Genomic DNA, 20,033 nt, shown 5'->3' on the forward strand with positions numbered 1-20,033 from the left:
GGTCTTGAGTTCGATTCCCAACAACCACACAGTGGCTCACAACCAGCTATAATGGGATTGAATGCCCTCTTCTGGCATGCAGGTGTACATTCGGATAAGAGTACTCCTGTACATAAATAAATCTTGAAAAAATAAATAAATAAAAGGAATCTGAGAAGCTGGTGTGCAAATTTTCTGAAAGCCTCAAAAATACCTGTCTCAAGAATGGCAGCCAAGTAAGACAGTGCTGGCAAGTGCTTAGCCAAGCATCCGGTGCACGGTACATGCTCGGAAAAACAGCTCCTTATTATAGCTGTTGGTGAAAAATGCCTTCAAGGCATGTCTCAGCCAAGAGCCATAAAAAACAGGAGTCGTACGATCCTCTGTGGAGGAGCAAAGCACCACACTTGGCTACTTGTGACTCACTGCCCTCCCCGCATGGTTTCCAGGCAGGTTTTCCTAATGACCTTTATTTGACTCATCTCAGAGAATGAAAATGATCTGAGTTGTCATTTCCATTTGATGGTTCTTTGTAAAGTCCTGTGTGTTCTCGAGAGGAACAGTGGCCTTTAGAATGTGATCAACAAACCAGCCAGGAAGCCGAGGGTGGCTGTGTAGATGGAACATTCTACTCCTCATTCTACTCATGAGTCCGGTTCAAGACAACAACACAAAGGATTCATTTCAAGGGGAATATTGCTGTCACCTTTTCCCCTGTGTCCCAGGCTAGCCTAAGTTCTCCCAAGATGCAGACACCCTTTAACTTCCACTCCTCTGCCCACCTACCCCAGCTTCCAAGTTCTGAGATCTCGGTGCCGCAATACCTGGTTAAGGTAGTATATATTCCTTTTGCTGCCAATGCCTTTTAGAGATGAATCAAAATATGTATTTAAACAATGTCTAGTGGCCAATTTTCACTTAGGTGAATGGTACACTTAGATAATGTATAAGGACTTACTAGGTTCAGTAGTTTCCAAAACCTCATTAGCATGTATTTCTGTACATATGTATGAGTGGTGTATGTGAGTGTTTGCATGTATGTGAATGCACACTTCTTCGGGAGTGAATGTGCATAGGTCTGCAAGCGTGTTGATACTGGAAGTTGATATTGGGTTTCTTTCTTGATCACTACCCACGTAAATATTGAGGCAGGTCTCTCACTGTTTCCAGAATTCTCCATTTTGGCTAAAATGGCTAGACAGCTTTCGCCAGGATCCCTGTGTCTTTGCCTCCTCTGAGCTGACATTATAGGCTGACCATCTGACCATTTATATGGGTGCTGGAGATTAGAACTCAGGTCCTCACACTTGCATGGCAGGCACTTACTTTAGCCACTGAACCTTCTCTGCAGCCCATTTGTTTGGTTTTAAGATGGCCTGGCTGTGCTGCTGAGGCTGGTGTAGGACACTCGGCCTCAAGTGAGTCTCCTGTCCTAAGCAGATGGGTGGAACTGTAGGTAGATGACACCATGTCTGGCTCCTCTATTTTTTATTGAACCTCGGGACAGACATGAGGGACTTTAATGTTACTCTAGTCTCAATAAACATCAGATCATGTCCCAGAGCATCCGAAGCACTAAGAGGTCAACTCAGAGCGCAGATCAGTTCATGCTTTGGAGTTCTTAGAGTTGCGTTCGCACAGGTCCGCCGGAAGGCTCCCCTCTCAGAATGGCAGGGTTTTTCCCTAGAAGATACAATAGGCATAACCAAAATCAGGAAAGAAGAAACATCAGAGACTCCATAGCCACATGTGTGATCAGTGACAGTAACTGTAACATTGTCAACATTGATGACATCTACCAGTTTTTTAAAAAGTCGTTGATCCGAGCAGGAGGCTGGCATGCTGATTAGTGGGAAGAAAGTCTGATCATCGTGTGGAGTCTTTCATACTCCTGGGTTTATTGGGCTTCACAACAAGGATCTGAGTTCACTGAGTTCCGCTGTCGTATTACAAGTTAAGACATTTACCGAAAATCATAGGTCTTTGGCTTTTGCCCACAGACCCATTGCCTTTGTGATCACAGAATTCTCAGTCTCTCTTATCCTTGATTGCATGTCCCAGCTAAGCTATAGGGATATTATACTCCTCAGTCAATACACAGTGTGCACCGAACACTAGACCATGCGTAGCACTGTTGTGTGGGATGGAGAGGCAGTCAAATTGAAAGAACAAGTGGTGACCGTGTCTTGAGGGATATGTGGTCTCAAGGGTGAGTGTCTGTGTGGCCTGTGTGAGTATTACACACACTCACACACACACACACACACACACACACAGATAGAGAGAGAGAGAGAGAGAGAGAGAGAGAGAGAGAGAGAGAGAATACTCCACGCACTGACAAACCTCTTAAGCATTTTATGTCTATTGTACCTCTTCCATTGGTTCCCATTTCCTACCTCATTCTGCCCCCTCAAATGCTGGCAACTAGACCTGCACTCTCTAGTAAGAAATGTCGTGACCCTTCTCTACTGAACCAGACAAGCTGCGTCTGTTCTGTTCTAGCGAGATAATCTGAAGACTAACCAGCCTATGACATCAGCAGTGCTGGACTGGGCTGTTAGAGTGACAGGAAGTTTCTCCTGGACCACTTGCTTTTGCTGGTCTTGCCCCTGTGGCTGCTGCAGCTGGAGGCTGTGTGCACGCTAGTGCCTTGAGGAAAACCTTGCTTTCAATCCTGGTGGTTGATGTGGTTTGTGATGGGCACCTCAGGTCCCTTCCACACACCCTCTCAATCTTCAAGTTTCTTTCCACACGATTACTCCAGTGCGGAGGTCTGGAGTTCCTTCCACAGAGGCGGCACACAGAGGATGTCATACCTACACTAGTAGTGTCACATCTAACGTTTCACTTGTCCACGGAGTTTCAAAGTCCCATCCCTGGTTAGGAGGAGTGGCAGTCACACTACAGGTGTGTGATGTGACATATGTGACCTTTGGGCGACAGATCAGGGGCTGGCCCACCCTTCTTAACCTGTACAAGGCGGTTCATCTGTTTCTGAAAAGACCCTGAGGCATGTCTCCTCCCTCAAGCCTTCCCAGTCTTCATCATCCATAGACATTTCTGCAAACATCACGTAAAACCATGACTTTCAACACAGTATCAGACAAGGTGGTATAAAAATGGCATAATGGGCCCAATTATGAAATTATCAGTGGGGTTTCACCAGAGATATGTGAACATGTTTCACAGGAGTAGACTTTTCCTCATAGATGGTATCTCTGGTATGGACTCCAGTGGGCAAGGAGCTGAGCAAAGGTGTGTCTTGAGATGTATGTGTGGTCCTGAGATGGCCATTCACTGAAAGCACAGGAGGCACCTGTTCTTACCCACTCTAAGCACAAGGTCTATTTCCCAATGTACACAGAGTTCCCAAGTGTTTGTGTGCCCCACTCATAAGTAAGGTCATTTAACCACATCTCTAGATATCTAAAGAAAATATCTACAAAAGGCAAGCAGTAAGCAACGTGAAGCTAGGTGGTGCACACGTGTAAACCAGGTCTTGCCAAGTAGAGGTAAGAGGAATTCAATCAAGGTCAGCCTCAGCCATCTGAGAATGTATCACAGTGCATGTGCACATGCACACATACACAGGCAAGTGTGACTGTGTGTTGGGGTCTGTCTTAGGGTTTTATTGCTGTGAAAAGACATCATGACCAAGACAACTCTTATAAAGGACAACATTTAATTGGGACTGGCTTACAGGTTTAGAAGTTTAGTCCATTATAGTCATGGTGGAAGCATGACAGCAGGCAGACAGACATGGTGCTGGAGAAGGAGCCAAGAGTTCTGCATTTTGCTCTGAAGGCAGCCAGGAGGAGACTGGGTTTGTTTCACAGTGGGCAGAGCCTGAGCATTTAAGACCTCAAAGCCCTGCCTCCACAGTGACGCACTTCCTCCGATACAGCCACCCCTCCTAATAGAGCCACTCCATATGGGCCAACCATTCAAGCACATGGGCATATGTGGGTCCGACCTATTCACACCACCACAGAGGCAGCCTTGAAGGCTACAGCATCTGTGAAGCAGTAACAGGATTCTCTATAAGAAGGGACATTCTGACAGGTGTCCCTAAGCTACAGGAAGATGTACAAGGCCCAAGAGGAAAGCTTGGCTTGCCCACAAAGATTTAAGATTTAAGAGAGGAGGAATAAAAACGGGATGATAAAAATGAAGAAGAATGGGTAGAGTTGGTGCGTCTATGGGAATCCTAGGACTATGTATCTTAGGTGATGGTTATACTCCCCTGGGGATCTAAGTAAACCAGGGTCTAGAGCCACAGTGATGATGAGCTTTGTCAACTTGACACCTCTAGGATCATCTGAGATCAGAGTCTCTGTAATGGATCATCTAAGTTGGCCTGTGAAGGCCTTGATTCTGTAACTAAGGTAGAAGACCATTTTGTTAAAGAGTGTGCCATCCCCTGGGCAGTTCCTGAACTGTGTGCATGAAGAAACAGCACTGATTGCAGCACACCTATGTCATTTCATCCCTCTGTTTCTTGATGGTGGATGTCACGTGACCATCTTTCTCAAGCTCCCGCCACCTTGACTCCCCCCAAAATGGACTGCAACCTGGAACTGTGAGCTAAAATAAACTTTTCTTTCCAAAGTTGCTTTTGTGAAGGCATTTTGTATAGTAACAGAAACAAAACCAAGGGGCTGGAGAGATGGCTTAGCGGTTGAGAGCACTGACTGCTCTTCCAGAGGTCCTGAGTTCAATTCCCAGCACCCACATGGTGGCTCACAACCATCTGTAATGGGCATCCAACGCCCTCTTCTGGTGTGTCTGAAGAGAGCAATGGTGTAACTCATACATAAAATAAATAAATCTTTTTTTTTAAAGAAACAAAACCAAGACAGACTCATATTCTAAAATTTAAACTCAATTGTGGACACATACACACACACACACACACACACACACACACACACACACACACACACACACACACGCACTGGCTATTTTTAACAGGTTACCCAAGATCTTTCATGGGAACCTGTCCCGGATCCCAGTGAAAACACAAAATATATTTGGAGTAAGTGTTTCTGCACTTACTATTTGACTGACAGGAGACTGCACCACTCTCTCAGTATGTGCTCTCACATGTTGGGAATTTCTATTGTGCACACTACTAGGCTTGTGGGATGAAAGCCTTTTTTCCACAGGCAGTATTTTGGGGGAAGAATGGGAAGTGGCATCTATCTTGGACACAACCCACTCATTATGCTTAAAAATAATATTGTGGGGGTTGGGGATTTAGCTCAGTGGTAGAGCGCTTGCCTAGCAAGCGCAAGGCCCTGGGTTCGGTCCTCAGCTCCAAAAAAAAAAATAATATTGTGACATAATCAAATATATACATATATGGATACGTGTACATACATAGATTTGTTTTACCTTTTTGTGTATGATTTTTCCCCCTGTATCTAGGTGCATCACATGAGTGCCTGAGGCTGTCAAAAAGGAGTTGAATCACTAGGACCTGTGGCCCACTATGTGGGTGCTAGGAACCAAACGCAGGTCCCTTGCAAGAGCAACAAGTGCTCTTTACTGCTGAGCCATCTCTTCAGCCCCAGGGATTTAGTTTGAAAGGCTTTTAGTGCCCTGAAAGGGAGGTGGGGCAGGGATCTGTCCAAGGTGCTGAACTCGGTTGCCCTCTCCCAGCCTTGGCCTTTGCCTACAAAACAGGACCCTGGGCCCAAGCGCAAGCCGGTTTCTCTCGCTTCTCTTCCAATTTCTCTACTCCGTACTGGGCCCAGAGAGGGCGGCACTGGGCGGCTGGCGATCTAGTGCAGGGCCTCCCTCTCCCGGGTGGGGTCCCTGGTAGGCGGGCGGTAGCCCGGGGTTGGGGTGGCGAGGTGGAGCAGGCGCCTCTGTGCGCGCCCCCTCCCCAGCTCCCGGCCTCTGCTCCTCCCCCTGCCCGGTCCCGCCCAAGCGCGCCGGAGGCTCGGGTGCCGGGAGCTGGCAGCGGAGAGGGGGCGAGGACGGCGATTGCGAGGGCGGAGCGCGGCGCGGCGCGGGCATGGACGCGGAGTACCCTGCGTTCGAGCCGCCGCTCTGCAGCGGCCTCAAGCAGCTGTGCCGGCGGCTGCAGGAGGCGTACCGCGAGCTCAAGGAGGACCTCGCGCCATTCAAGGATGATCGCTACTACAGGTAGGCACCGGGGAGCCCTAGCTCTGTGACCCCACCGCCGCGCCCCAGCCTGGAACGCTCAGCCCCGGGCAGGGCGAGGGATGCTGGCTGAAGTGCCTGCGACTCGGGGTCCAGGGCGGTCCCAGGCAGCCGGGTCCTGGGCCATTCTCCATCCCTGGAACCTGAGTAGAGAGTCTAGCCTTATGAGGACCAGGCTTTCGTTTCCTCTTGGCTCCTCCCTCGTGCTCCCCTTTCTCCCACGCCTGCTGCCTAGCTGTTACCCACAGGGGCCTGACCAAACCCTGCTTTGAGGAGCCGATCTCCTTTCCTCCCCCACACAAATCAAAGCTAATTGGAGCGGGGGCGGGCCTTCGCCTCTCTGCTGGCGTGCTCTGCCGACCTGGGTACAAGGTCTCAAGCCCCAGCTCCTACTCTTCCCTGTGAAGATGCATGTAGCAGCCACGTAGGAGAGTCGAGAGGAGCTGTGGGTGTGGGTTTATTTGAGCTCTCTTGTCCCCTCACCTGCAGTGGAGGGGTAGAGGTGGAGCCGGCAGATGCCTGAGATGCTTCCTGAAGGGCACCTTTCTCTTCCTCCCTGCGCTGTGCTTTGCAGTAAAAGACCTTGAAAACCTAGTCCCTGAAGCTGTAGGGAAAGGACTCCACTGGGTCTAGAGGCACAGGCCTAGGGTGATTACTGACCAGCTGTGTGAGCTGGGAAAGTTACCTGAGCTGTATCTCAAGCTTCCTCATCGGTGAAATGGACAGTTTGAACCGGGTTTCTGCGGGTGTGGAGCCTGACAATATAGGCAGTTTACACAGTTGGTGGTCAAGGGTGCCAAGCTATATGCTGGGCCCAGAGTTACACTGTTCCCCAAAAACTGGGTCACAAGTAAATCTTCTCAAAGGCCTAGCAGCTTCCTGGGGCTGTATCATGGCCACGAAAGTCGCTACTGAATGGAAAGGCCAATTTAAAAAAGATGTAGTGTGGGGTTGTGGATTTAGCTCAGCGGTAGAGCACTTGCCTAGCAAGCGCAAGGCCCTGGGCTCGGTCCCCAGCTCCGAAAGAAAGAAAAAGGAAAAAACAAAAAACAAAAAACAAAAAAAAAAAACCAAAAACAAAAAAAAAAAAAAAAAAACAAAAAAGATGTAGTGTAGGGCAGGCGCGGGGACTGAGCAGGTAAGATCCCTTGCTATGTGACCATGATGGCCTGAGTTGGCCTCGAACCCATGTAAGGTGGAAGGCGAGAACCAACTCCAAAAGTTATCCTCTGACCTCTACAAACATGTTGTGGTATACATGTGCCTGGGCTTCACACATCATGCACACATGTGCACATACACGTAATGATGAATTTTAAAAGTATCTTGTAATCTAGTGATTTGGTGCCAAGACCGTAATCCCTCTAGTGAAGCCTCATGGAGACCTGAAGGTAAAGGAGCTCACGGATGCTTCAAACTGCATCGTTAAAATAAAATAATCTCTCATCTCTTTTCCTACATGCTCCCTGCCACTCTGTTCAGTGTCCACCCAGAGCATTGCTTTGGTAAAGAATCCAGCAAATAAGGGCGAGGTCCCTGTGCAGGTAGCAGAAAAGCCACACACGTGGTTAATCTGCAATTGGGTCATTCCATCGGTCCACACACTCAGCTGTTACTGAGTATCTCCTGTGCCTGGTTTACCTGTGGGGGGATTTGTCAGTGAGCAAGAAAGACTCAGAGCTAAATCAAGGAGCTTGCAGAAGCCAGGGATTTCATGTTGTCACGAAAGCAAACAAGACTAACCAGGAAACACTTTAAGAAGACTTTAAGAAGAGTGGGATGCTCACTCGATGGGGTAGCATGGAAGAAAATTATGGAAAGAGGAAGGAGGAGGACAAAGTGCCTGAAGTCATAGAATCATGATCTGTTCAAGGCACAGACTGACGACAAGATGTATAGGATGCCTTAGGCCAGGTCAGGGTGATTAGAGTCTTGACCTATAAAACAAAGGCCAGCTGTGATAATAAAAACACCCTGCCAGAAGTAGCTAAAGAGAAGGATTTGCTCTGGCTCATAGTTCAGGGTATGCAGTTCATGATCGTTGGGATGTCCAAGTGCCAAGAGCTTAATGCAGCTGCTCATTTCACATCCATAGTCAGATAACAGAGATGGATGCTCAGTAGCCTTTCTCCACTTGTACAGACTAGGGAATGGTGCTGCCCACAGTGGACAGAGGTCCCTACCTCAATCAACACAACCAAAACATGCCAGCCCCACAGGCACGTCCAGGGGCCTGTCTTCCAGGTGATTCTATATTCTGTCAAGCTGACAGTTAACATTACCCATCACACCAGTGAATACAGATTGCATTAGAACAGCAGTGTGAAGTGACGAGGTTCCCTGGGGGAAGTTGACAGGCCGTTTGGCTGCCTGTCCTATGGCAAGCATGTGAATCTTTGTCAGTTAAGTTAGGTTCCTAAGACTATTCACCGTAGTCAGAAAGGGGCAGGGATTAAAGCTCCTCCTACCCCCCCTCCCGTGCCATGAAAGCAAGTGGACAGCAGGGTGCTTTATACTGTCTCCTGTGGCAAAGCACTTCGCTGAGAACCGCAGAGACTTCTGCAGCAGTGAGTTATCCTCAGGTGCTCCACTGAGCCTGTACATCAGTGGGTCACCCCTTCGCACCCCAGCTGGAATGTTCTGGTTACAGTTACAGCTGCTGGGTCCCCCTCACCCGAAGGCAGACTTGCTACTACACTCTTGGCAGCTTCTCCTCTCACCATCTTCGTTTCCTCACCCGTGATTAATAACTAAAGCACACCGGTCCTTTTATCCCCTGGGAGAACCAGGGACTAACCTCACATGGTTGACAGTTTTCTCTAACAGAGTAAGGCAAGGAACACAACTGTTAATGATTTGTCTCCCAAAGATGGCTGTCCCTTCCATCAGCTGGTATGACTGTGTACCTATCAATTACAAAATCTGCCTTTAGTGGAAGCTGCGACCGTGTGATCAGAGGACTGACAAGCATCTCCACAGAATGAGAGATAACAGTTGTTTTGCCTGCCAAGAAAGGGAAAGTAGAAAGGTTGTAAGCTGGGGAGCTGAAATCCTGGGCTCTCGGCTCAGGTTCAACCCTTCGAGAACTCCCTGGTTAGAGGAATCACTGAATTCCACCACAGGATCACATCAGAAAATGAAGCCCCTGGCTGTCACCTTCACAAAGATGTTCTATGTGAAGATCCCCCCAGAGAGGTACTCAGCCAGAGATGACAAACACTATGGTAGGTCAGCCTGAATGTGAGGCCAGACCACTTCGTCAATCCAACAGATTGAGGAGGTAATGGAGTTCTTTTTAACGGTTGACTGCCATCCGGGGGGGTAGGAGTGCATAGTAGCAGCCATTTGGACTGCTGCCGCTCATCTATATTCATGGAGAGGAGTGGCTGGCTTTCTGAGAATCCCTTCAAAAGATAAAGAATAGCTTTAAGTCCAGTATGCTTCCCACCAAGGCAAAGGTAAAGAAGACAGACATGCTCACAAGGACTTGTGACGTCATATACTTCAGATGAGAAGCAGATGGGTGTCATCTTTGCAGACAATTGGCAGCATCCGCAAAGGCTGTGTATACACTTAGCCAGGGTTCCTGTTGAGTGTGGTGTCTCCTACAGCGAGACAGGCAGGATTCCATTAAGAGACAGGAAGCCATTCTTATAAGAGCAGTTCTGTACTGATAACAGCACAGTATAATGTTCCCAAGATAAAGGCCAGCCAAACATTCAGCCGCAGTATAGCAGAGGAATGCATTGCATTGACTACGGAGTTAAATATTCTGTGGCAATGAACACTTTACAGCTGCTCTTGCCATATAGTGTCAGGCTGAAGAAGCTAGACAGAGTACACTGTGTTGATGGCACCATGGTCTAGCAGACTGAGCTAACTGGCCAATAACATTGTAAGGCCCCACTTATTTTGTTTATTATTTTGAGACAGTTTCATGTAGCCCAGGCTGTCCCTGAGACAGAATCTCCTGTAGCCTGGGTTGTCCTTGAATTTGCTCTCTGCTGAAGAAGACCTGTGAACTTCTGATGCTCCCATTCCCACCTCTGGCTATCACACTCAATCGTGCAATCCCCCCTGCTTTAAATACTATTAGACTTGGATACCTGGGTGGATACACTAGATGTTGGATAAAAGTAGATTTGGAGCTGAGGAGATGGCTCATTGGGTAAAAGTGCCAACTGATCATACTCCCAATCTCTACATTGTAGTCACTATTTTATATATATATATATATCTCACATACGTATATACACCTACATATATACACATGCATATATATATGTATACATGCATGTATTTGTACAGATACATATATACACACATACATATATATGTACACACATTATATACATACACACACACACACACACACACACACACACACACACACATATATATATATATATATATATACACATATTGTCTTATTAGGGTTTTACTGCTGTGAAGAGACAGACACCAAGACCAAGACAACTCTTATAAGGACAACATTTAATTGGGGCTGACATACAAGTTCAGAGGTTCAGTCCATTATCATCAAGGCAGGAGCACGGCAGCATCCAGGCAGGCATGGTGCAGGAGGAGCTGAGAGCTCTACATCTGAAGGCAAACAGGAGACTGACTCCCATGTGGTTAGGACAGTGACACCCTTCCTACCACAAAGCCACTCCTCCTAATAGTGCCACTCCCTGGGCCAAGCATATCCAAACCAACACACACACACACACACACACACACACACACACACACACACACACAGAGAGAGAGAGAGAGAGAGAGAGAGAGAGAGAGAGAGAGAGAGAGCGCACTCAGTGGCCACTGTCAGCAGTGACCTTGGCTGGTCTTTCCTTTACACATTTCCAGGTTGATCTGTCTCCTGTGGATCAATATGACTTGGATCAATACAACATCAAGTTTAAAGTCAGAGAAGCCGGCTTCTATTTGAGACAGAAACACATCTCCACTTTAGCCTATGTGACTGAGTTAGTTGTGTATCTGAGGGCCATCTTATCTCATGGGTTCAAGTTATTGGGGATACTTCATTGTAGTTCTCCATTAGTAATGCTCCCTCTCCCTTTCCCTCTTCCCCTCCCCTCCCCTCCCCCTCCTCCCCTCTCCCCATCCCCCTCCTTTCCCCTCCTCTCCCTCCTTTATGAAAGGAAACTATGATTTTCATACATATTTAAAGCACACTTACTTATCTGTGGGGAGGGTGGAGGAGCCAGAGGATTTGTGGGGTCTGGTTCTCTCCCTCCACGCCTGTGTCCGGGGATGTAGCTCGGGTCATCGGGCTTGTGGCAAGCCCCTTTACTTGCTGAGCCATGTCACTGCTTAAGGCTGCAATTTTAGAACCTGCCTGGCTCCGTCATTTCGAAATGAGAAAGATAATTTCATCAGCTTGTCCGATGAGTTGAAATGCATGAGTTATGTCCACATGGGGCTCAGTGTTGCAGGCAGCTCATGCCAGCTTGCTGTTCAACAAGTGTAGGGCCTGGAGGCGCCATGGGCCAAAGGCCCTGAGCAGGCATATGTAGGAGGGGTCGGTGGATGCCAGGGCAAGGCGTATGACACTTCCGCAGCTAGCCCAACCCATGCCTGCAGGCTTTCCCCTTTCATAGCCTGGGGTCATCAATGATTTCTACGTGTTCATATGTCTCAATTTTCCTTCCACAGGGACTCCTGTCTCTGCCTCCCTTAGGAACAAGCACATTGTCTTTCCAACATGTCTGGACTTCTCCCAAGCTGGGACAGATAACTAAACAGGATCCTCCCATAGTCTTTCCTCTGTATCAGGTTGTTAGGTCAAAGCTTGAAGTTTCCAAACCCAAATTCTTCACATTTTCAATTACTTTAAATATAATTGATGTTTTTAGCTATTTAGAGCCCAAAACTTCCACCGCATCTGCTACATAAACTGTGACTTTTCGAAACCAAATGACTGCTGTCCTTTGACACAGAGATTCCTCTCTTTGCTGCTAAATGACACCCAATCTCTTCATCCTCCCCAGTTTCTTGCAGGGTCTCTTGAGGGGCTCTCATAAAAGAGAAAACTCCTCTTCAACCCCAACCATCACCCACAAGTGCTGGCTGGGCAGTCCACCACCCCTGCCTCTTTCTATCAACTTACTGCACATGTCCTGTCCCAGCCAGGTCCCCAGTGAGCATCTGTGTGCAAGTCTGTGGGTCCTTCCAGGCTTTGTCCTGTGTTTGGAAGGATTTGACCCTGAGATGGGACATGCTTAGAACTCTTGTCCCTTGGTTCTAGTAACTCCCTGTGCCCTGGTTCTTTCACCTCTTTGCCCACTATGATTTCACAGACTCTCTCTGGCACGGTCTCTACTTGTTCCTGTGTGAATTAAAGCAAATAGCACATCAGACACCCAGTAAGAGGACCTGGGGATGCTCCTCTGTGTGTGTGTGTGTGTGTGAGTTATATATGTTATAGAAGGACTGCGCAGGGTGTGTGTGTGAATCAGGGAGCGTTACAGTAATGGAACCAGACATTAATGACTCTTATCTCTGTCTGGCAGCTTCCAGGTCAAAGGGAGAGGCTGGGCAGAAGTGCCCTGAAGTTAGCTATGGGGTGGGATCCTTAGCACCGCTGTAACTCTGACCTAGACCTCTGGACCTGCCCTGAGTCATTCCAGGACCTCTGTGTTTTCCTTTCTTTTGTTGTGGCATTGAGATGACTTGAGCCTTCCAGGACCTACAACGCTCACCATCTCACATTGTGTCCATCCGTTTACCTCATGGCCTATCCATGATGCCCAGTGCCATGTCGCAGGCACATCCAGAATGCCTTTGGCTCATTTCCTGGGCCTGTGCTGAGTACAGTCGCAGCAGCAAGGGCTGCATGCTCTCCAGACCTCTTTCTTGGTGGTTCAATCAAGCTTTAATTGTTTCTGTGAGAACCCTAGGGTAAACGTCATATTTCTTATTTATTCCTGGCCTGTGACTCTCTGCAGTCTATGCTGGCCTTGAATTCATGATGGTTCTGCCTCCGGTGCCCCAGTGCTAGTGCTATAGGCATGAGACATTGCCTTAGTTTCTCTCTCTTTTTAATTGTTACTTACTGATTGATTGCTTGGTTGATTGATTGACAGGGTCTTACTGTGTTGCCCTGGCTGGCTTGGAACTCATTGTGTAGACCAGGTTGGCTTCGAACTCAGAGATCTGCTTGCCTCTGCCTCCCACATGCTAGGTGTTTTTAATTTCTGAAGTGTGTGTGTGCGTGCGTGTGTGTGTGTGTGTGTGTGTGTGTGTGTGTGTGTGTGTGTGTACCCATGCACACAGAAGCCAGAGGAGGACTTCCTGTTCTCCATCTTACTCCCTTAACAACACAGGGTCTTTCACTGAGCCTGGAGCTAGGCTGGTGGCCAGGAAGCCCTGGCAGCAATCCTCGTCTCTGCACTTCACAGTGCAGGGGTTGCAGGGGCCTGGCTTCCTTTTTTTTTTTTTTTTTTTTTTGGTTCTTTTTTTCGGAGCTGGGGACCGAACCCAGGGCCTTGCGCTTCCTAGGCAAGCGCTCTACCACTGAGCTAAATCCCCAACCCCCTGGCTTCCTTTTTTAAACTAATTTCTTTATTTTAAAAATAATTTAGCTGGGTGGTGGTGATGCATACTTTAATCTCAGCTCTCAGGAGTCAGAGGCAGGCAAATCTTTGGGTGTGAGGTCAGCCTGGTCTACAGAGTGAGTCCCGGGACGGTCAGGGCTACACAGAGAAACCCTGTCTTGAAAGACCATAAAATAAATAAATAAATAAATAAATAAATAAATAAATAAATAAATAAATGTCCACACAGTAGATTTTAACCATGTTTTTCCTTCCCCCAATCCCTCCTTGGCCCTTCCCATTCCCTACCCACTGAACTTTGTGTTATTTCTTTTCACATGGGTGCTGAGATCCAAACCCAAGCACTCATGTGTGCGTAGTAGGTACCCTTACCCACTGAGCCATCTCTCGAGATCTCTCCTCCCCACTACATCCTCTCTCCCTCTCCCTCTCCCTCTCCTCCCTCCTCCACGATCTCTCACTGGCCCGGGGATCAACATCCTCTGCTAGTCTGCCTGGTCACTGTGCCCCAGGGACCTGTCTCTGCCTTGCCTGCGATGAGGTCACGCACCCACCATGCCTGATGGCTTATTGTGGGTTCTGGGTGGGTTCTGGAGTCCAGGTCCCCATGCTTGCATGGTAAGCGCTTTATCAGCTGAGTCATCATGCATCCTTAAGGCTCTTCCCAAAATATTTCATAGTACCTCTCCTCCTCTCCTGAAACCCCTTCATAATATCAAGAAGGCCCCCGTGACTTTAAGGAATTGTGTTAGTGTGATCCAGGTACCCAATGTATAAAAAGTGAATCCTGACAAACAGATACACTGTACCATATGAACGCCCACCCCCCTCAAGGAAAGGGCATGGGGGGTGGGCAAGCTTTCTCCAAGCTGCCACCTTAGGCCCTAGAGCAGGGAGACGACTCTAAAGCCACCACTGATAATCAGGGTCACTTGTGGAAGTCCACCATGACTCCTTGGGTTTGCTTGGTCCAGGTCACTGCCCTGCCTGCTCCAGAACTTTTTGTTCCTCATCTTCCCCTACCCTGAGTGGACTAAAGTTGTTTGGTTTAGTCAGAGCCAGGAAGCCAAGAGAAAGCTGCTGATCTGTGTGTTGGAGGCTAAAGCGAAGGACTTCTTCATGACCTGGGGTCCTGTAGCTGGACAGATCATCATGTGCCTGGGTCTGGGCCTCCTCCCCCTCCTCCTCCTACCCCAGGAGTTCATAGGACATTTTGATCTAACTGAGCAGCCTTTCGTTTGTTCCTGAGCTGAGGACGGACCGACTGCCTGCCAGAGGCACAGGCATGTGTGCCTGCCTGCTCCCGATCCCTCTCCCTGTGTCTTCCCACCACAGACCAGTTTGTGGGTGCTGCTGTGGTTGCTGCCTCTATGATGGAGGGAGCCAGTGGGCACTCCTGCCTTGCTCTGCTCCCTGTGGAATGGAGGAGTCAAACAGCACTTGGGAAGGATGGGGAAGCAGTGATGTTCTGTCTCTATTGTCTTCATGCACCCACGTGGACAGCAAATTGCCCCTTAGCCTCTGTCTCCCAGTTTGCACATCAAACAATGCTCCACTGTGCTTCCCCACCAAACCTCAGCAGGATTCCAGGGTAGGGTTTTAACCTTTAGGTGAAGCTAACTCTGCGGTCCCCAGTTTGTCACGCATGGTTATTCTAGGGTGAAGCTCCATGTTTGGGGGGAGGGGATTTTCTGAGGTTCTGGAAAGGGCAGGTCGGGTTAGGGTCAGGGTCAGGGACAGGGTTAGGTCTCATGGCCACTGCAGGGACTGGAAGCTTCTGTGGGAAGTCAGCTTCTGCTTCCTCCCGCAGGGAACTGCAGAGCAGAACACTGTCCCTTCCCACTCCAGTGAGTTGTTAGCTTTGCCAGGGTCCCCAGCATGAAGTGTCACTCACCGCCACTCTCCGCAGAGACCGCAGCACCTAAGATTGTCCTGTAGAGTATTAACTTTAGCCCAAAAGAGGATTTCTTGGCAGGATACAGAGAATACTCACAGAACCGGAGCTCGGTGATGCAGCCGGTCCTAACTGGTCCTAGGAATAGCTGCAGTGGATCATGCATCCTAGCCCTGGAGGGAGGCTTACAAATCACCCATCCCTAAACTGCCCCTGAACTCTGCTCTTTACTGGGTTGAGGGTCCTTAAAGCTCCCCAGGCGCTGGCACTGAAGCACACTGTGTGACCCACTGTCCTGCACTAATTTGCTCTGCGGGCCCCTGTGTTTCACCACCCCCAATCTTGTCCCTTCACTGCTCAGATTGCCTGCTCGGCAGGAGGAACTCCACCTCAGGTAGATACTCACTGAGGTTACCATGGAGACAAGGTCACCACCTTCTGCTGGAGTCTAAAGAAAGCCCCAAAGGACTACGGGTCATTCCCAGATGCCTCATTTAGCATTTTCACAACAACCTCGGATTCCCATCTGACCCTGTCCAGACTCATGTGGTCCCTGTTTTGACTTTCCACCTTGGTCTTTATCTCACTCAGCCTCCCTTGTCCTGGTGAAAACTCACAGGGTTCCAGCCTCTGTCACCACATACTCTGGCCCTTGTACTGACTGACTGGGAAGCTCATTTGTCACTCATGGGCTGCCCAGTACCTGCAGGCACTGGCCCCAGGTTGTTTTCCTTGAGTACTCATCGGGTGTGTAGGCTAGACTTTAACCCTCGGGCAACAGGTGATAGGACGGAGCCAAGAGACTGCTTCTGGACTCTGTTTCTGACAGTTTCTCTGGCACTAGCCTGTACCCACACAATCAGCTATGTGAGGTGAAGCTTCCAGCCACCTCAGAACCTCCCAGTGTACTCCTCCATTTCTCTGCCTTTGTCCTCTCTCTAGCTTCCCTAGTCTTAATGAAATTGACATGAAGACTGCCATCCCTTGTTCTGTCCTTGAGGGAACCAAGATAAATGTTAAGACAGGTTCGCCTGGTTAACCAACAACAGTAAAAATCGGGGTCAGAATTGATCTGATGCCCTGCTTTGCCTGGCTCTGGGGGCAGGGTGGGGGTTGAGGGGGCGTCTCCAGGATGTGGGACTTTCAATATTTGTACTATGAAAGTCTTAGGCCATGCTCACCCTGGTCAGAAGATGCAAGTTCTCACTGGTCCGTGCCTTCTTGTCTCTGATCCCATATGAAAGCCTCAATTCTCTCAAGCGTTAGGAAGCGTGCAGGCCGCTGCCTCCCACCCCCGAACCATTTGGTTAATGCTCATGTACAATGCTAGCTGTCAAATCTTGGAAAGAGGAACAATGGCAACATAGGGAAGGTGATGGAATATTGGGGATAACGTCCGTTTCACTGTGGTAGATTGGGATTGATGCGTACAATTCCTGCACCACGGAAGGCCGCAAAGGTGAAGGGCATTCTCTTATTCAGGAGACAGGAGTCAGCCAGAGTCCTGTAGGCCGGAGCGTGAGAAGCTGCACTGGGCATGCTCCCTCTGCTTCTGGGTTGCTTGTATCAGAAACCTGCGGGCATTAGTTTTAACGGTTGCCAGAGACATGTGTCAACCGCATGGCACATGTTAACGGCCTTAACGCAGTAGTAAAGTTTCAAGAGATGCTAATCGTGCCTTGCCTACTTCCCTCACCTTCGGAGGGGAATAGGAAGCAGCCATGATGAGTGTCTGGGGACTTGGACACAAGGCCTCTGGGGTCCGTGCCCTTCGGTGATCCGTGGCCTCGCATGTGGGTTACCCCCGGACGCCTGCCCACGTGACAGGTGTCCGGCGCGAGCGCTGCGGGAGGCTGCCCCGCCCCGCTGGTCCGCGGCTTCCGCGCACGTGACCGCGCAGTCGCGCTCTGATGCGTTTTCCGCGGCCGGCTGCTCGGCCTCACGGGTGGCTCTGGCGGCGGCTGCGGGACGCCGGGCGAGCTCGGGACGCACCGGCGGGGGCCGGGGACCCGGGTCTCCGAGATGGAACCGTAAGTGGCGGGGCGTAGCTTGGGCATAGCGTCCCGGGGCCCCCTGGCTCATGCGCGCCGCGAAGCTCCGGGCGCGCGAGGGTTTCAGAGGGGAACTGCGGAGATGGCTGGTCCGAGATTGCTTCAAGTCCGGAGTCAGTAGGGACGCCTGGCCTCTCGTACCCGCTGGAGCTGGACCACCCCTCACCAGACGCGATCGGAGTCCCCAGCTGCCCCCCCGACGCGCTTCTTAGTGGCGTTTGGTGACGTGGGCACGCCGGAGCTGGCACAGCCTCGTTAGATCTCTCGGGTGCTGAGTTTTATACGAGTTTTACAATGTGCTGACTTGGGACACGAATGGTTTCTGTAAAGTGCCGAGGTTTTAACGAGGCAAACTCACACCCGAGGGACGCCATCCCTAAAGCTGCTGTTGACGCAGCTGTCGCCCGGGTGTGCACTGAGATAGCGGTGAGGGAGTCCCCGGAGTTGGGGCGGCCGGCTTAGAGGTTGGTAGGTGGCCTCAGGCGACGGGATGCAATTCCAAAGCTCATTCGGAGGGTTCTGGAGGCAGCAGGGTAACTTGGGAAGCGTTTCCTCAATGCAAGAGTCCACGGCGGAAAATCGTCTTTCCTCATACTTGCCTAGAAGTTTGACTGTGCTCACTTCAGCCGGTGATGGACCCGACTCAGGTGGATTAGAAGCCAGCTGGAGGTGAGGTAGCCTTAGGCCTCTGTGCACAACTACAGGGACTGGCACTTACAGTTGGTCCTCACCTCTTGGGAAAGGACTTAGGGCTCTGAGGCAAAATAGCAGCTGCATGCTTCAGGGTGTACTCATAGGCCTGGATCTCCTTGCCAGTCCAAAGTCTCCGTCCTTAGAGAGGATGTGAGAGAGTTGGGCTCTGACCAGATCTGCAACCCAGGAGTCTGGGTTACAAGATTATGAACTAAACCTGGGAAAGCCATTACTAGGGAAAGGTTACTGGGAGAGATTGCAGACTGCAGCTTTGTAAGGATTTGTCACCTACAGTGTGGCAGTCCTGGGTGATTGCTGTCTGGGAGGCAGGCCTTGGGCTCTGTTAGACAAGAGTTAGGTAAGTGTAGTAGTGTGTATCTCTTAGGATAATTTTCTTCTGAATCAAAATGATGTCTAAAAATGAAAGAAAACTTCCTAAATGTTAGCTGGGTTGGTAGAGATTGTTGTATCTCCTTTTTATTTTTATGTGTGAGAATATGCCATGTGTGTGCTGGTGCCGGAAAAGGCCAGAAGAGGGTGTGGGCTCACCAGAGCTGGAGTTACAGGTTATGAGCTTCGTGAGCAGGTGCTGGGAACCAAACTGGGGTCCTCTGGAAGAGTCATGAGCTCACTTAACAACTGAGCTGTCCCTATGGTCCCTAGCCATGTTCCTTTACACCTATAGTCTTCTGGGCTTCTCACTGATAACCTCCTATAAAGGGGTTTCTCTCCTCCTCCAAGCTACAAATGAGGAAAAGGAAACGGGTGCATAGGGGTCAGTGAGTGTCTGGATAACTCAAGTCTCACTGAGGTGGCAGCTACCATGGCCAGACTCCAGAGCCCACACACTAGACAGCAGTCTGCAGCCTGCTGCTGTGCGCTCAGTCAAGGACTGGGTAATAAGGCTTCATGGCTTCCGAATTCACCCCAATTTACCCTGGGTTCTGGGACCGTACAACCTGGCCCACTAATCACATGTAGGTGGACTGACCCATGTCCAACCTGCTCCCTCCTCCTGTTTGGCTTGGGAGGATGTTTGATGACCTAACCAGCATGCATCTGGGTGTGAGCCACTGGGCTTACGGCCCAGGAGGAACACACTTGATCTCCTGCTTCCTTACTGAGCCTAGGTCTCCCTCTGTTAAAATGTGGTACGGTTGTTAGGCCTTGAGTGGCCACGTAATGCCTCAGTTGGAGTCTGCCTAATGGTTTCTAGTCTGTTCAACTTAGCTGGTGGAATTCAACCTTCAGGTCCCCCCTGCCCCCTACAGAAGTTTCCTGTCAAATGTGGATCATTTAAAGGTGACTGTAGAGAACATGAGGGAGGATGGTGGGCCCCCTTCCCAAAGCTAGCCTTTCACATGATGGGTGTACACTGTAGGTTCACATCCTACCTCTATCTCCTGCTGACCTGAAGCCTGCCCTCCATTTCCTCTTATACTAAGTGGCCTGTTCATGCCTGGGCCCAGTGTTAGTTCCCCAGGAAGCTAGTCTGATGTCAAGTGGGTACACAGGAAATGCCAGCTTTTCCCTCTCAGTGGCTGGGGCTAAAGGCGCAGAGGCTTTTTGGATCTTCAGAGATACGATGCTGTCCTGTTCTGGTTTTTTTATTTTTTTCAAAAATTAGGAGAAAAGCTGGGCATGGTGGGGGTATATCTGAAGTTCTTGGTC

General features: G+C 49.6%; 1 protein-coding gene and 1 long non-coding RNA gene across 7 annotated transcripts in view; one reads left to right on the plus strand and one right to left on the minus strand.

Moving 5' to 3' along the window:
- Nucleotides 1–5,932: 5,932 nt before the first annotated feature.
- The window catches only part of Tmem181 (transmembrane protein 181), a 54,247-nt gene continuing 40,146 nt past the window's right edge, over nucleotides 5,933–20,033 (plus strand). For 4 of the 6 annotated variants that reach the window (XM_087584500.1, XM_087584501.1, NM_001130939.2 and 1 more), the window contains exon 1: nucleotides 17,533–17,648. Coding sequence is in view for 4 of the 6 variants with exons in the window: in NM_001130939.2 (NP_001124411.1) it covers nucleotides 17,641–17,648 (8 nt within the window). In the remaining 2 variants the exon portion in view is untranslated. Of the gene's footprint in view, nucleotides 6,130–17,532; nucleotides 17,649–20,033 lie in introns of those variants that run through there. The other 2 variants (NM_001444177.1, NM_001444178.1) reach the window with 1 other exon arrangement.
- LOC134482652 (uncharacterized) lies at nucleotides 16,987–17,486 on the minus strand. The gene is made up of 2 exons (XR_015649246.1): nucleotides 17,315–17,486; nucleotides 16,987–17,192 (listed from the first exon to the last, which is right to left on the minus strand). It is a non-coding gene; the product is annotated as an uncharacterized LOC134482652 (long non-coding RNA).

Source organism: Rattus norvegicus, chromosome 1 (genome assembly GCF_021556685.1).
Source record: "Rattus norvegicus strain SHRSP/BbbUtx chromosome 1, alternate assembly SHRSP_T2T, whole genome shotgun sequence".
NCBI classification, from domain to species: domain Eukaryota; kingdom Metazoa; phylum Chordata; class Mammalia; order Rodentia; family Muridae; genus Rattus; species Rattus norvegicus.